Source organism: Ischnura elegans, chromosome 8, assembly GCF_921293095.1.
Source record: "Ischnura elegans chromosome 8, ioIscEleg1.1, whole genome shotgun sequence".
In the NCBI taxonomy this organism is placed as follows: Eukaryota; Metazoa; Arthropoda; class Insecta; order Odonata; family Coenagrionidae; genus Ischnura; species Ischnura elegans.
This window is the reverse complement of record NC_060253.1, coordinates 44,289,033-44,305,425: the sequence shown is the minus strand read 5'-3', so window position 1 is coordinate 44,305,425 and position 16,393 is coordinate 44,289,033. Positions and strand designations below refer to the sequence as shown.

The window sequence follows — 16,393 nt, the reverse complement described above, 5'->3', positions numbered from 1 at the left end:
ATGGTGTGAATGAAGAGTAATTGGAGTGTAGTTTATTAGAATTTTTAGTGTAGGCATACTGCTTGTAGTTATTTGAATTGCTAGAATACAACACTAAACATAGTAATCGCATGGTAGTGTAGTGCATGCCCCTCTCAAATCCTACCTGCAGCCTCAACGTGGCGAGAGGGTGTAACAGGAATCCAGGTGCCGAAATCCCGCAATAGAGACGACCCCGGATTACTGGCTAATGCAGGGGGTAATCTTTTGCCCTTTTCATTGTTGCAGTCCAAAGAAGACTTGATGCCTAGTCTCAGTTAGTATTGAGGTTATGAATTCTGCTATCCCTTCAAGAGGGCTTTACGAATATTATAATTATTTTATAATCCAATTGAAGTACTCGGCTATTATTTTACGGCCTGCCATTTACTGACAACTTTTTTATTTTTATAAAATGTGAATTCCTTTCTCGGTGAGTAACGCAAGTAAGTTTTGTAATAATGAGACTAGCGCAGTGTTACCAGAGTTTTTCAAGACTGCACTAACAATAAGAGGGCGTGCAATGTCAAGTTTTTAGATCTTCGCGTAAGAGAGCGTATATTCTGTAAGATAAAGCATAGGTAAGAGCGCTTGGTTTTTTTCTCGCTTATTTAGATACCGGCGCTTTTTTTCTGAAGAAAAATTTCAGAATGTTTCCGCAAGCAATCTTCGAAATAAGTGTAGTTTTATCGTTTAATTAAGAACATTAATGTATGAATTAATGGAATGAATGAAATTTTATCTATTACAGTCGGCAATTTACGCATTTTATTCTGACTAAATTGCTCTAATTGCGTTAGTCTAATCACACCGATAAGTAGCGCATTCTCCTCTTCAACTCTACCTGTATCCTCAAGGCAGCGAGTGGATGTAACAGCAATTTGCCATTTAGGAGTAAATTAGGGGCCTATATTGCTAGCTAATGCAGGAGATGCACTAACAATTGGAAATTACTTCAACAAGATGCCATTGTACTTAACACTTCTTTTTGCTGAACGGCTGAAAATATTTTTTCAATTTTCCCTCATGTGGACAAGTTAAATGTCTGCTTTCATCTAGTCTAATTATTTTGTTAATAAAATTTAATTTGAAATTTCAGTTTTAAAGATTTTTTACTGATTCATTTTTCATATGCATCTGAGAGCTTTTGTATTAAGGTTTTGAATTCTGAGTGTGATTTGAAATATTACTATGTGGTGTATCATCTCGATTTAAGTGGCGAATGCAGGTAATCGCAGTTGCTGAATTTTGGTGTAATAACTTAACAAGATTAAAGCGAGTCTTTGATATTCAATGAGGTAATATGATCGATAAAGGCATCGGTGGTAATACACCTCTGGAGTCGTATCGACTACCAAATAACCGTGATTAAATCTTATTGCATAAGGCCGCTCTGAGATGGTGATGGTAAATTTTCGCGTGGTGCTAAATTTATGAATATTTATTTTTTTTCTTAGATCTTAAACCTTTAGGTACAATAGCACGTGAGAAACATTGGTTCATAGGAATGAAGATTGAACTTGGCCCGGGGTGGACCACCTGGGATGCTCTACCTGCAACTGCATCAATATTTTGTTCCTGACACTATGTATATTTGTCGACCTCATCAGGTTAGAAGCTAAGCAATCATTATGTAGCTATGCAGACTTTTATTCTGCATTCGTGCATGAATAAAAAAAATCATGGCATGTTTTCAGTGCTCGTTGTTTGGCGATTGATATTCCCATTAGGTATTAACGTATGTCATTTGCGTATGAGAAATTCCTCCTAGGAGCTGGACATGTTATCACTTATTACATAATTTTGCCATTTAACTAGATAATTTTTATAATCTTGTGAATATCTAAGACTTTGAATTCTACAAGAATAAGATAAATGTGAACATTCATAATTTTATTTTTAAAATGTTTGATATGTACGAAGAATATGAAATTGTTCTCAAGGTTAATTTTAAATTATTGAAAACCCAGTGGCTTTTTTACATTTCTACTAAGATATTTTGTAGACTCGCAGTGAATAATAGAAGTTGAGAGATTGAATGGTTTGCGGCGGAACTTCGTGAAATTGTCTCATATTAGAATGAAAAAACGTTGTAAATTTCACATTAATTTTATTAACACGACCAGTTTCATCGCTGCGCGACATCATCAGGTGATGTCGCGCAGCGACGAAACCGGTCGTGTTAATAAAATTGAATGTGAAATTTACAAAGTTTTTCATTCTAATAGAAGTTGAGAGTACTTAATAACCCGAAGTAGAATAAACGACCTGATTGGGAAATAATGACAATCAATTCATATGTCGTGACTAGCTAGATTAGGTACTGATCAAGAGTGCTACGTAGTTATTGTTCTTGAGACTGGCTAATTGTCAATATATTTTCTTTCCATGCATGGAGTAATTATGATGCAGTTGGTTCCTGAGGAAAACCCAGAGATGTCAATAGAAATCTGGAGTGTAGCAGCGAAGAGGTGCAGAAATGTGAAAGAAACCACTCCTCCACCCTCAATATTCCAGTAATAGGATCGACGAAAAGGACTTCGTCAGAGATAACCAGCGCTGCCAACAAGACACGCGTTGCAGTCTATACTTTCCAAAAGCATTGCTTTGATCCCTCAAGGAGAACTGAGCCACCATAGGACAAAATTTTAGAAAACTTTCTCTGTTTGCAAAACGGCCGGTGATTGGTCATGTCTACGAGTGAAATAAATTTATTTACCGCAAGGTTTAAGAATGCTCTCATTTCCCTCTAAACTAGTGGAAATGTAGAATTTCTGTTGTGATTTTCCACTGGCAATATTACATCCTAGCCGAAGGGTTTAACTAATTTCAGTGGGAAGGAAGAAAGCCTGACATACTTGATGCAGATTTTGTGGACTTACTTTCTATATACATTTCAGTTTAATCAACTAAACTATATTTTGAGGTTTACTTTAGGTGAAACTTTCCAAATTGGATTTCCGAATTTTTCAAAATACTGGGAATGTTTCTTCAATTTCCCAATATAACACTTAAGTAGTTTGAGTGGTGTAAATATTTGAGACTGGCCAAGAAATGGACTCAACGAATAAAATTTCTAATGAAATTTAGAAAAATGCAGTGTAAGTTAGACCTAATATAAATTATTTATTCTGTACAACAGTTTTTCGTACATGTAGTAAGGTGGGATCGGGACAACAATCGCTCTCCACCTTGCGTGACGCCTTCCATTTTTCTTTTAGTAATTACATCGAGCAATAGGGCTTGGAATTGCATTTACAGGGAGGAATGCGGTAAAGACATGTGTTAAAATGAAAGACGTTGTCCTTATTAAGTCAGTCTCCTAAATTGAGGGTGCCTTAAAAAATTCTTAATTGAGGATATTTTCTTAAATGTTTAGCCATTTTACAAGTTGAAGTCATTTAAGTTGTGGCTTATAAAGTCATTTGCAGTGAATAGGTCATTTATGATATAACTCGAGAGTAAATAACAAATTACGCAAGAAGGAAGGAGTGCCCCAGTAACGTTGGCCCGCACGGAAGGGGCATGTGTCATCAACTTATCAGTCTGCGGAAGGCTGTCGAGATTACACCGTACGTAACTCAATTTATTTGTGATAGATCGAAAAAAGGAGTACGTGTCTCGTTATTTTTCACTCTGCCACGATTGAAAAAAAATGGAACGAGCACATGAGTAGTTAAACTTCAGAATATATTATTGCTATCACGTATCTTATCAGAGACTGACGTAGAGACTTCGAAACGGGTGGTAACAATAGAAATTACTAGTGTTAGTTTAACTCAGTTTGTTTCTGAGAGATGACAGTATGACACCCTCATTCAGACCCCAGGAACTACCGAAAGTACGTACATTTGGGGACTTTCAAGTATTACATAAGCTCCGCCTGGGAGTGGAAGGGTTACGAGTTCTTTTAGTCTTGCTGATAAGCAGGACGGGAAGGGGAGGGGTTATAGCAGCGCTCATATGAAGCAGAGAGATCCATTAATTTAGCGAAGAAAGAAGTGGTCGTGCAGAGTTTTTTTTACTAATAATAATATATTAATTAATTCAACTAAAGTCTTGATTAAAGAAATTGTGTTATAACGCTTTTTACAGTACTCATGTGGCATTTCTGAAGAAGAAATCCAATATTACAAAATATTTAGTTTTCTCTACATAAACCAAACAATCGAATTTATTATTTATTCTCTTATGAAACTGTGGGAGGGAAGGTGCTTATTCCATCTTAATTTCATTATTCCTTATCGGCAGTTGCTTATTTTTGCTGGTGAGGAGGCGGAGGGATCAGAAATGTCTACAATTTTGCTTACGCAATACTTGAACGTTCCCTTATCTCTGAAATCGGGTAAAACTCTAGCACTTTCAATAATGAACCTTTTTTATTTTTATAAGAAAAATTATCATTTTTATATTATTTAAGTTTTGAAGCCCTTTTTTGGTATTTTCCCATTCTAAAATGAAATATGTATTTGTATTTTAAATATTCCTCGAAGTTCTTGAATGATTCTACTATAGTTTGACTGTATGGATCGTTTCTAGCATTCAAAATATTAAATGCACTTCGGATAAACTTCTTGGGCTCGAGTCCTGGAAAAGTCCATTCATATAAGCCAGCCGCATCCTACGCTGAAAAGGGGGACCCAATGTATAAACTCATGTAGTTATAATTTTTTAAATATATGATTGGGACCTGTGTCTGTAATATCAAATTTAGCAATAAAAACGACCAGTGAGTTATTAACAATTGAAAATAAAATATGCAGACAAATAACTGTTTAAGACGATAATGATTATACTTTACAAACGGATATCCAGGTTAGGGCAGTTTTTGATTTCATTCATGAATTCGCGCAATTGCACACAAGATTGAGAAAAATGCCGATCAGCATTGTGCAGTTACATGCCCCGATTAAAACAATATTTGGAGAGTCCGCGAAGTGCAAATACGGACATATTGATCGCGACCTCAGCGCCACATGTGTAGTTAATATTTGTTTAATTTGTATGCGAATTCCACATCGTCTCACTTAATTGAAACTATGGTGGGTCTAAATCAATGCGGTAATCGTTTTTCGCACAAGGAAATGATTCGTTTTTAAAAGAAAAGAACGTTGCAATTATTTTCAATAAATGATTTTTCTCATTGCCTGGAATCAAACTAATATCTACCAAATTTAAAAAAAATATTTTACATTACACAACGACTTATTGCTGGCAATAAAGTCTAAGGCAATAAATTTACTAAGAACGATTATATCGACAACAGATGACTAGTTTTATGATCACGATCGATCAAGTTCTTCGCCCGCGATTATTACAAAAATGGATCCTCAAGCCATTCTCTGAATGTGTTTTCACCCACCGCGCATTTAAATGGGTTTGCAAAAGCTGCCACGTGCGTCGCTGGTGGACAAATAGATCCAAGTTTCACGGGGAAATAAGGTATTATTAGGGGTGTTAACAAAATTAATATGCATGATAATTTGATATATCGAATTCATAACATTTCAGTGATATTCCTCCTAATTACAAGCACTATACTCAAAAATATTGGAAAAAAGTGGATCGCATTGCACTCATCACCGCGTCGCGGGCATTTTTGTAACCCGATTAAAATGCGACCGAAGTGGCAGAAGAAATCAGCCTTCTATGGGATGGTATTGGGCCTCCTCTATCCACACGCCTTGTCTTCACCGTTGACGGGAATCTGAACATATCAAACTAATATTGATGGAATCAAACTAATTTAAACCAAATTACTTCTTTCATATTTTATGTTTTACCAACATTTATGTTACGCATCAAATTTGTGTCAAATAACATTTATGTTTACTTAGACTATCATATTGACAACAGATGGCAGCAGTTTTTTTGATCACGTGACGGTAGCTCTTCTTCGTCCACGGAAACCTGCCATGCTTCGTTCCATTTTGCGGCCAGGAGGCTATGAGGTAAGTCACGAACATAGTTATAACATTTCAGTCTTATTTTTGGTGAATCTTGGAGTACGCGCATGTCACTAGGCCCCTAGGTTTCTCAATTGCCATTTTCTGTACGTACAGGAAATCTATTCGTCTCCTTTACTTTTTTCACTTCTATAGACGACTTTTACTTGTGCGAGAGGTATTTCTATCGAGATTGTTCTGAGTGGTTGGACTTCCTCCCGAATCGAGTGAAAAACTCTTAGTGTAGGGAACAGCGGACCATTATTTGAGAGGATTATTTCGTAATGCTAGACATTCTCTTCGCAGTCTTTTTCATATCTTTGGTATCAATCATAAAATCTTCTACATACCTTTTTCATGCGCTTCGGCAGCGGTCAAGAGTAGTTACGCATTCTCAATGCTTTTTTATAATATTACATTACAATATTACACGATAATTTTCTGTCGGTCCTATAAATTCGCACTATAATTCAATGAATGAAGGTGTTAAGAAATCAATTTCTAAATCTAAAGTAGTGCGTTCGATTCTCGGATAGATTAGTTAAATCAGCAACTTTTACTGTCTGCTTTTGTGTAACAAATATTATCTACCTCAAACGCTTTATATATTATAAGCTATATCGCTTTTATCAGTTTTCCAAAAACTAAATAATCTCACAATGAGGTAATTGGAGTAACCATGTCATAAGGTGAAAACTATCTTAATTAAATCTCCAACTAATGGAGACGTTAGAATCTGCTGCGTTGGTTCTGTTGTCCTTTTCAAATCTGAGTATTTGACTCAGAGAAACTTAATTCCGTAGGCGAATGGGGCAGTACGGACAAGATAGCGCAAATTAGTTAAGATGACGTGGTCGAGATTTCATTGCCTTTTGCGTTAGTGAAACAATGTCGGTGGTATTGTAGAATTAACTAATAATGTATGCGAGACGTCTTCTCATTTGAAGTCTCAAACATACAATTTTGGTCGGAGTAATCTTTTTTACGGAAGGTACAACTGTTTATAATACTGAATAGAATCCTCGAAGGATAGGCAATTTATTTATTGCATAAGACTGCCATTTTGTGCGATTTGTTGGAATGGTAATTACAATAGGGTAATTTTATTACTAAGAGCAAATTAGTATGCAACTTAAATCTTGTACCTACCTGACGATACGATTGAGAGGAACTTCGCTTTGATGCATCAATACATTGCAAAATATTGCATGAGAAATATCAGTGTTTACGCACTAGAGCGGAGTCAGCATAAAATTTGGGAGGAGATTATTACCCGAGTTCGGGGAGTATATAGTATCCCGAGACGGAGGGACGTTTATAAAGTAGGCAGTGCAACGATCTAAGAAAAGTTAAACCCAAACGAGTCTCACGTTTTGGACTCGAAGCCTTATATTTGCATAAACACTCCCTTCACAAGGACGCAAAAACAATCTTTCTAATAAAACTAAAATTTGGAGGGGGAGTCATTACCACTGTTACGGAAAATAGGGGCCCACCTAAATCCGCTCCTTGTTATCAAATTGGTGACAATTTTTATGCGCTGGCTCAACCAAATAATTTATTTTCCCTACCTTTCTTTCCAGGTTCCTGGTGGCGATCTGGCTCTTTTTCCTACAATCTTCTATTTTCCATAATTAGTTCTATCCTTATATCTTTACTAACAACCATCACAACAAACATAAGTGTCTGAACTTGAATTTTGAATGGGTATTGAGTGAATTATTTATGCTCCAGAAGTGAAATTTATGTACATTCGGGGGAGTATCTACATTGAACCACCTGGATTAAACCACCTGCTTGGAACCACTGCATCATCTACGTTGGAACCACCTGTACTATAAATATGAGCTTAAATAACGCGACTGAGAGTACAATCGGTGTAGGATGATAGTCTCAAATGATTGCTGTGAGATTTAAATTGCTGCCCGTTAATTCTAGCTTCGCGTTTTTGTTATGAGTAGTTGGTAGAGATATTTTGAGTGATACCATTATCTTATCCCTCCTGTGATTCTGAATTGTTGATATTTAATTGTGGGTAATTTATTTTTTCTTATGCTGCGTGATGTTTTTCGTGTATGTTGCGGTGTGATTTTTTTCAGGTTCCAGGAGCAATGTTATAGATTTTATTGATTGTTGCCATGTACGCCGCAATGTTCGCGATCTTTTTTTAAGTATCAGATTGTGTAGTTTCGATGTATTTCTCTTTCGAGAATACACAGTTGATGTTAGGATTTCTTAGCTAGGCGAGTGGTGCGAGTATGAGTTTCGTAAATGCATGATACCGTAGGTTTACGCGAATTACGGTCTCTCTCAGGTGTACGTGTAGAGAGAAATGCTATTGGAGACATGGTTACCTTAAAGAATGCGTTTAATGGCTAGTGAAAGAATAAACTATCGCTCAAGAGCAAATGTTTATTCCTTCACTGCTATATTTTTCGATAGGTTGCGATAGAAGTGTTTAGATATTTTAGGATGCATTTTTTTCAGCAATCTTCTGGATAGCTGTAGTTTAGTGGCATAACATGGTATATTTAGAAACTAATCTGTGTGAATGGCATGGTGTGAATGAAGAGTAATTTGAGTGTAGTGTATTAAAATTTTTAGATGTAGGCTTACTGCATGTAGTGATTTGACTTGCTAGAATAGAATAATAAATATACTAATCGCATGGTAGTGTAGTGCATGCCCCTCTCAAATCCTACCTGCAGCCTCAACGTGGCGAGAGGGTGTAACAGAAATCCAGGTGCCGTAATCCCCTAATTGTGAGACGACCCTGGGTTACTGGCTAAAGCAGGGGGTTGTATTGTACTGTACACATCATCTTTGCAGTTTAATGAGGCCTCATAATCCTGGTCTTTATGGAGGTTATCAATATAACGTTTAACAAATGAGTACTTAATTTATCCTGGTTTTGGTGAAGTACTGTAATATTATTTTACTGCCCTATCTCGGTAAATTTTCATACAATTTTTTAAAGGTAATAATTCAAGTAAGTTTCGTTATGACATGGCTAGCGTAATTTCGCGTGAAATTTTCACCACTCTTTCATGATCGCGGTTGGTGGAGAGGTTTAGAGACTCTCATATTTGGAGCGTAAATCGGTATGTGGTAATAAGGAAACTAAATTTCCTTTTACTATCCCGAAATGTTTGAATTTCGTTTTGCTGTGTTGGTTTAGAAATATCAGGATGTTCCTCTTTCCACAATTTTCTGTGTAGTTGTACTTTGATAACGTCATTGATAACATTAATCTATGGATGAATCGTAGGAGTGATATTTTAGTTTCCACGGAGACTTGTGGATTAATGCATTGTATGTAATTAATTAATGACTAAATTTCTAATCTCTTATGTGCGTAGTGCATGGCTTTCCTCAATTCTACGTATAGCTTCAACGCAGCGTGTGGGTGTAAGAGCAATTGAGTACTCCTCAAGAGTACTTTATATCCTAGTTTGCTGTGTAATGCAGGGTACGAATCGGAAATAGGAGAAAGGGTTTAGTTAGAAATTGGTGGCCGCTGGCACTAGTGCCTAGTCTCTTTTTCTCCTGCCGCGGTCACCGCATAGCGCACGGACGCTTTACAGTGGGGGCGCCCACACGAACTATCTCCAGTTCTTATCTCTCTTGAACACGATGGCTTCAAGGGTCATCACCAAGCGTCAGGAGCGCCCTGCTTCTCCTTCCGCTTCTACATCCCGACGCAGCCGGTCTGCACCCGCTCCCGGAGTCCTAGCAATCGGTCGCCGCCGCTGATGCCGGATTCTCCTCGCGGCGCTCCTTCCAGTGCGCCTTCCGTTGCCTCATCGGGGGAACGTCAGCCTTCTTGCGCAGCCACGAGGATACAGGCCATCGCCAAAATAGGAAACCCGCACCTTCTCCGGGAATTACGTCCGGCCAACAGCCGCGCTTTCACCCAGGTAGGCTTCCAGCTTGTGCCCTTTCAGCCTCTCATTTCACAGCTACTAAACCAGGTTCAGCCACTTCCTTGCCCAACGGCCGTCCCGATGGAGCGGCACTTCGCAAACTTACGACCGTACGAACCTGCTGGCTTCCTGGATGCCTCCTGATTCTGAATGTTTGTTTTTCGTACTGAATAACTGTCTTCTCATGAGCTCACACGCCGTGATGGGCATGAAATATCTTCCTCTCTTTTGCTGCCGACTGGAATCTTCTCCCAGGATTTTCTAAAGCTTCTCTTTATAGTCGGGCCGGCATCCTCGTGGTTACCGCTCTCTACTGGTGGGACATCGCAGCCAGAATCCAGGCCCCAAAAGAGCTGCTGAAACTGCCCAATGTGTTTTGGGAGGTGGCTCGGGAACGACCATCTCAGACAAGCTACTCTCCATTCTACAATCAGCCATCCAGGCAGCGGGGTCGGAGACGATGCGCCTTCAACTCAGCCAGCTCACGCCACCGAACGTAGTCCTACGGCGGTCCCCGCGTCGTCGCCTCAGGACCACTACTTGCTTCATCCGCCGGGCCCACCGGAGTTGGAGGAGGCTGCAGCAGACGACCCTCTTATTGGAGACATGCTCCAGTGGCACGATTCCGGAGAATCCACGGACAGTCTTCCTTCCTGGTAACTCTGCCTGCGACACAGACAGGGACACCTCTTCTTCTGGCTCTCCATCGAGGGCTGACTCGCAGGTCCCCTCGGACGCTGGCAGTCTCCAGTGACCAGGATAGCATCCCTTTTTGTGGACCTGGGTTTGGAATTACTCCCCTGGACTCACCTTACATGCTCCCGAGGGAAGACCTGATGCTCCAGCCCCCATCCCAGGCAACCGCAGTAAGTCCTGATATCGAACCCTTAACTTAGTGCTACCCCTATGACGACAACTGTGAGTGTTACATGATGCCAATATTCCCCATCCTTCTGATGCATCTTGTTTCTTATGTCATGTAACAACTTGCATCTCACTAATTATCTCGGCAATCTTCTACCTTGGGGAATACTGTCGCATAAGAAACCTGTCTGTGCCTTCCGGGCCTTCCTGATCTTAGGGTGCACATAAATCGATTAAATTTTGAACCGGTATGAATATCTTAGAGTGCACTATATTATGTCAGTCATGTTCCTGGAATATGGGAATTGAATAGACTTTATTCGAATCTGTCCTGTTCTCACTAAGCTCATTTTAAAGTGGTTAAGCCCGACCATGGTTCCGAGACACGGTGAAAACATAAGTTACCGTTAACCGTGGTTAGGATTCTGACCACCATTTCATGACCATGGTTGGTGGTAGTTTCTGCATGTGTGAATGCAAGTTAGTCAAAAGCTGGTTAGCAGAAGAGGAAGACAGAAGCACTGAGACACGATGGTGGGAGAGAAAGAACTTTCTCGGAGGTTGAGACAGGTATTTAATTGAAATGTACTCGTCAGAAATTATTCAAAGGAGGTAAGTGCTCAAAAATCATAAAGTATTTATTGAATGTTAATTAATTTTAAACTTGATGTAACAAATGTGATATATCAGAGTATAGTTAGCCATTAGCTTAATTTGTATTTTTACGAAAATATTGTACATAAAATGTCTCTTTATTTTTTGCTAGAAATAGTGTGAAGTATGCAAAACCACAGAAATTAATATTTTTCATGCTTTAATTTGTGTGGGATGATCAGATTCCAGCCACAGGGTGTGATGATTGTGAATGGATATGTTTTTAGTTGTAGCAAATTATTTAATCCTGTCGGAAGTCCCCAACCAGCAACAGCTTGTAGGCTAATTAATGCCGGAAAATATTTAAGAAAAGCAAAATTTAAGGGTCCTCCCACCATTGGAATGGTCATGATGACTCACTTACTTTGAAACTGTACCATGTAATTACTGTAAGGATGTTAGAATATAATGCAATAGTAGTGATTGAATATAAATACACATATTAATTTATAATTTCCTTCATGCTGAGTTGTTAAGGTCACGCTCACTACCATCGTGCAAAAACCACTGGAGTTTTAAGGGGAATACTATTTTGAGGCAGTAGCTGCTAAAAATTTTGTTGCATGTGATTTCTTTAAGTTAATAAGCAATGAAAGTAAGCCATTGCTTGGAAATTTTGAGAAGTCTTAGATCCATGGCCAGTCCTATTTGTAAGTAATCCATGAGGGTTACCTCAGAAATGTAGATTTTAGTGTCTGCAGAATTCTAGTGGCCGCTTACTGTAAGAAATGATTTCTCTAGGTTCAACCACTGTTGCAAGTCAAATAAATTATGCAATGTTAATTGTTCTCTTATTTAGATTTCTGTGCCATTTCTTACCAAAGACCATAAGCAGGCGAGGCTATACCTGTGTACATACGTAATGTACTTAAAATAAAGTGGTGGGTGTGGAATTTGGATGGGTTTTAAGCATTGTTAAATGAGTTTTACTTCTTTCCTTTCTTTAGATTTAAGAGCACTCCAAAGGGGCACACTCGCATTTGGAGTGACGTGGGACAGAAGATAAGGAGAGGGAACCCCCACAATGGCTGCCAGGTGAAAAATAAGATCCTTAACCTCAAGAGAAGGTACTATCGTTTTCAAAAGTATGTAGACACCAAGAGCCCCACTTAACTGATGTGGTAGGGTCGGTAAAAACTTGGAAGGTTGGCACATGAGGTAGCCTGCATCCCTCACCAGTACGCCAGCAATAGCCGTCGAGGATGGACGCGGGGGCGACTGGGCTAGCGAGACAAGAGTCAAACTACAGGCTCAAATGCCCTAGCGAATAGAATGCTCCGAGGATACTCACGTCCACGCACAGGTGGGGCCGAGGGAGTGCTTTCTTGCGAGCTCCGTGGCGAGGATTTCCTCTCTTCAGATTCATATTTGGACTCACCGTGAACACGGAATGTGTATGTAGCCCCGTAGCTGAGTAGGATTAATTCGCGCGCATTTGATGCACTGAAGTTATGGGGGGGATTCGAATCTGAGCCAACTGTATTTTTTTGAAAGGTCAATTGATAACATCAATATAATAGATTTAGTTTACTCGATAAAAAAATTAACACAGAATTTTTTCAGCGACTAATTTTTTAACATAAATGACTCAATCTGCCTTAACACATTTATTTCAAATCAAGTTTATTCAATGAGTGGAAATAAGCAGGGAAAGTGGCAGAGGTTGTATTTTATCCTTGCTACTGTCAAATTTCCATTGATAAAAATCTCTACTCATATTATGGACAATACTCAATAAATAGCCAGATACACTCGTCGTTGAAATCAGAATGATATCCCTAGAGCATGTTTGCAACTCAATCGATAACACTGATCAACCAAAAAATAATTATTTCTATTCTAGTTTTTGAGTGATCCCTTGGTATTTTTTGTGTTAGCTTGCATTAACTCTGGTACCCTACTTTAACCATCTTTTGGTTATTCGGTTCTTTTTGTGATAGCACCTGAAGTGAATGCCATTTTTTTTTTCAGACATTCGTAGGCTTTGATTTGTCCTCTGGTACGATTCACTCTAAACCTCCAGGTTCAATTATCTCTAAGCATGCTGTGATTAAATGATATCTATTGCCCCAAGGCTCTTTTCTTCCCTTTTTATGTTGTATGTTACATACATTTCCAAACTTGGATAGAGATTTCAAATGCTTGTGTCAGACATATTGCCTTAAATAGTTTCGGATAATAACTTCTCTAAAGAATCGCTCACTCTGTCTTATTTCAAAAGCGCTACCAACATTTCTCATTCAATATTGACGTGCTTCATTTTATACCCATGCAATAATGATTTAATAGTAGTGGGCGTAACTTGGTGGAAATCCATAATTGCAGGAACAGAAGGATCAACAACTTTGCTATTTCCACATAGTAGTTTATTGACCCCAACCATGGTTTCGTTACAGAGTGATACGACGATAGGTGTCAAATTACTATGTGGAAATAGCAAAGTTGTTGATCCTTCTATTCCTGCAATAATGATTTGTTGGTGTATCCCGATCATCTATAATATGATATTTATATGGTTTCCATTCTTTTAACCTGGTATGCTAGTCAACTACTAACAGCAGCAAAGTGTTATGTGCAAATAATATTAAGCCTATGCAATGGGGAGGCTTCCTATCATTTTTTTTATTGCCAAAATCTAAAGATAATTACTCCTGGAGTACGAATTTCATGCTTTTAGATTTTTAAATAAGGATATGTTTTTTGCGATTAAATGAAAAGTGAAAACTTTCAAGCGCGTGAAAATGCGATGGCTAAGTATGAATGCTGGGAAAACTTCGTGTGACGTCGTTCTGGTTCCCTCTACTGCAAGTGAGGTGACCTTGGGCAAGGCTTAGAGCACTGATACGACACAGGATGCTAGCAGGTAGCAGAGTACCCTGCTAGCAGGTAGCGTTTGGCTTAAATAAGGATTCTTATTACCTTATCAAATATAGAAAACTTTTTGACCTTAGCCATTTGTAATAAGTGATTATTAAGACATGTTTCCCTGAGCTCTGTGCCTCATGCATGCATTGGTAATCTGAGATGATGTAAAACTCCTATCTATCGTATAGAAACTACGTCCCTGTGACGTCACGTGGAGTGGCATCGCATGGGTGCCAATCTGGCCTTTTAATAGGGTAGTTTCCTTCATCAAAGAAAACGAAAGGCATTGATTGCGATTCGTTACCCACCATTAGTGTATTCATAATATACAAATTATTTCGTTTTAGAAATGCCGTCTTAGATGAATGGCAATGGTCCATTTTTATCCTCATTTGAAAAAGGCCAGATTGGCGCCCATGCGATTCCAATCCACGTGACGTCACAGGGACCTAGTTTCTACACGAGAGGATAGGAGTTATACATCGTCTGAGGTTACCAATGCATGCATGAGGCACAGAGCTCAGGGAAACATGTCTTAATAATCACCTACTAAAACTGGCTAAGGTCGGAAAGTTTTCTTCGTTTGATAAGGTATTAATAAACCTTTTTTAAGCCAAGCGCTACCATTCAGCAAGGTACTCAGCTACCCGCTGGCAGCCTGCGACGTATCAGCGCTAAGCCTCGCCTCAAGGTCACCTCACCGGGCGGGAGGGGGAACCAGAAATACGACGTACGGAGATATTTCCCGGCATTCATACTTGAGCGTCGCGTTTTCGCGCGCTTGAAAATTTTCACTTTTCATTTAATCGCGAAAAATAGATATTGTCATTTAAAAATCTAAAAGCGTGAAATACGTACTCCAGGAGTAATAATCTTTCGATTAAGGCAATAAAAAAATAATAGGAAACCACCCTATTGAGGATATAATTGACCATTGTCATTAATCTAAACCAGTATTTCTGAAACCAAATAATTTTTATATTATGAATACACAAATGGTGGGTAACGAATTGCAATCAATGCCTTTTGTTTTCTTTGATGAAGGAAACTACCCTATTGTATCAGAAAATTGCACTGGTATTTAGTCATTCAAAGATAAACTCCTTCAATATTTCATTTCATGTACCACATCACATACCAATTGGACTTATTCAGTTTCACAAAACTTAACTAATAAATTCTTCCATATTAATTTACTCACTACAGGCCAGGCATGGATGAGGTACAGGGACTAGTGGGAGTGTGGCGTCATCTCCTGTTCTGGGTGATCCTGCTCCAAATGCAAAGAAGTGCAGCTCATCCGATAACCCCATCAGATTGAGCGGGGGCAGGAGGACAGGGAGAAGATGGAGGAAGGAGATTACAAAATCATTGCCCAAATACAGTAGCCAACATCCTCTGCAGATACCGTGATAAAAAGTTGAAGGAATTTCCCCTCTCACTACCCCTTGCAGTACCACAATTTCTTACACAATTCCCAAAATACCTATCTTCTACTCCTTTAATAATCCCTTGGCCTCCACGCCTTCCTCCTCAGAAACAGAGCCTCAACCCTCTTCCACTCCTGTTGCCCCTGCTTTACAACTCCAGCCCCTCAACTTTCTGCTATCCCCCTCCTACATCTGATCTCCCTCAGTCTTCCTCCACCCCTGCCCAACAAAGCATACTAGGGCCCGCCATAAAGGTTGAACTGCCAGATGGCAGGCTGGTCTCCCTCGAATCTCTGAAGGATTTTGTCTATGAAAAATTCAAAATAAACATATTTTATAGTTTAATTCTTGTGTACCATTTATTAATCCTATAATAAGTTTATGACAGAGGACATGGTCATCTTAAAGAATATGTATGCAGTAATGTACATTATTTGCTACATGTTGCTGCATTTCCTGCCACAGCTAGTTCACTACAATGTAGGGCTTGGTTAATAAGAATGCTATTGATAAGTCCATGATCCTTAAAAAACATTTGAACAGTGTGGTCACCTGAATGTAGTAGATTCAGCTTATTTTGGCAGCTGCTGCTGGGGGGCACAAGCAAGGGATTTTGTTCTTAGTGGGAGGAAGCACAAGGATACCTCATAATACATGAGGATACCTCATAATAAGGAATGCAATGATAATGGGA

At 39.0% G+C, this 16,393-nt stretch overlaps 1 protein-coding gene across 2 annotated transcripts; it reads left to right on the top strand.

Annotated features, from left to right (window-relative positions):
- The first annotated feature begins 8,649 nt into the window (after positions 1-8,649).
- Positions 8,650-16,044, top strand: LOC124164239. Of its 2 annotated transcripts, XM_046541478.1 has the most exons (4): positions 8,650-9,880; positions 10,167-10,752; positions 12,352-12,439; positions 15,476-16,044. In XM_046541478.1, the coding sequence occupies exons 1-2, from the start codon at positions 9,716-9,718 to the stop codon at positions 10,638-10,640; spliced, it is 639 nt and encodes a 212-aa protein (XP_046397434.1). In that variant the 5' UTR covers positions 8,650-9,715; the 3' UTR covers positions 10,641-10,752; positions 12,352-12,439; positions 15,476-16,044. The 2 variants fall into 2 exon arrangements, with proteins under 2 accessions (XP_046397434.1, XP_046397435.1); XM_046541479.1 differs by lacking the exon at positions 12,352-12,439.
- The last annotated feature ends 349 nt before the right edge of the window (positions 16,045-16,393 follow it).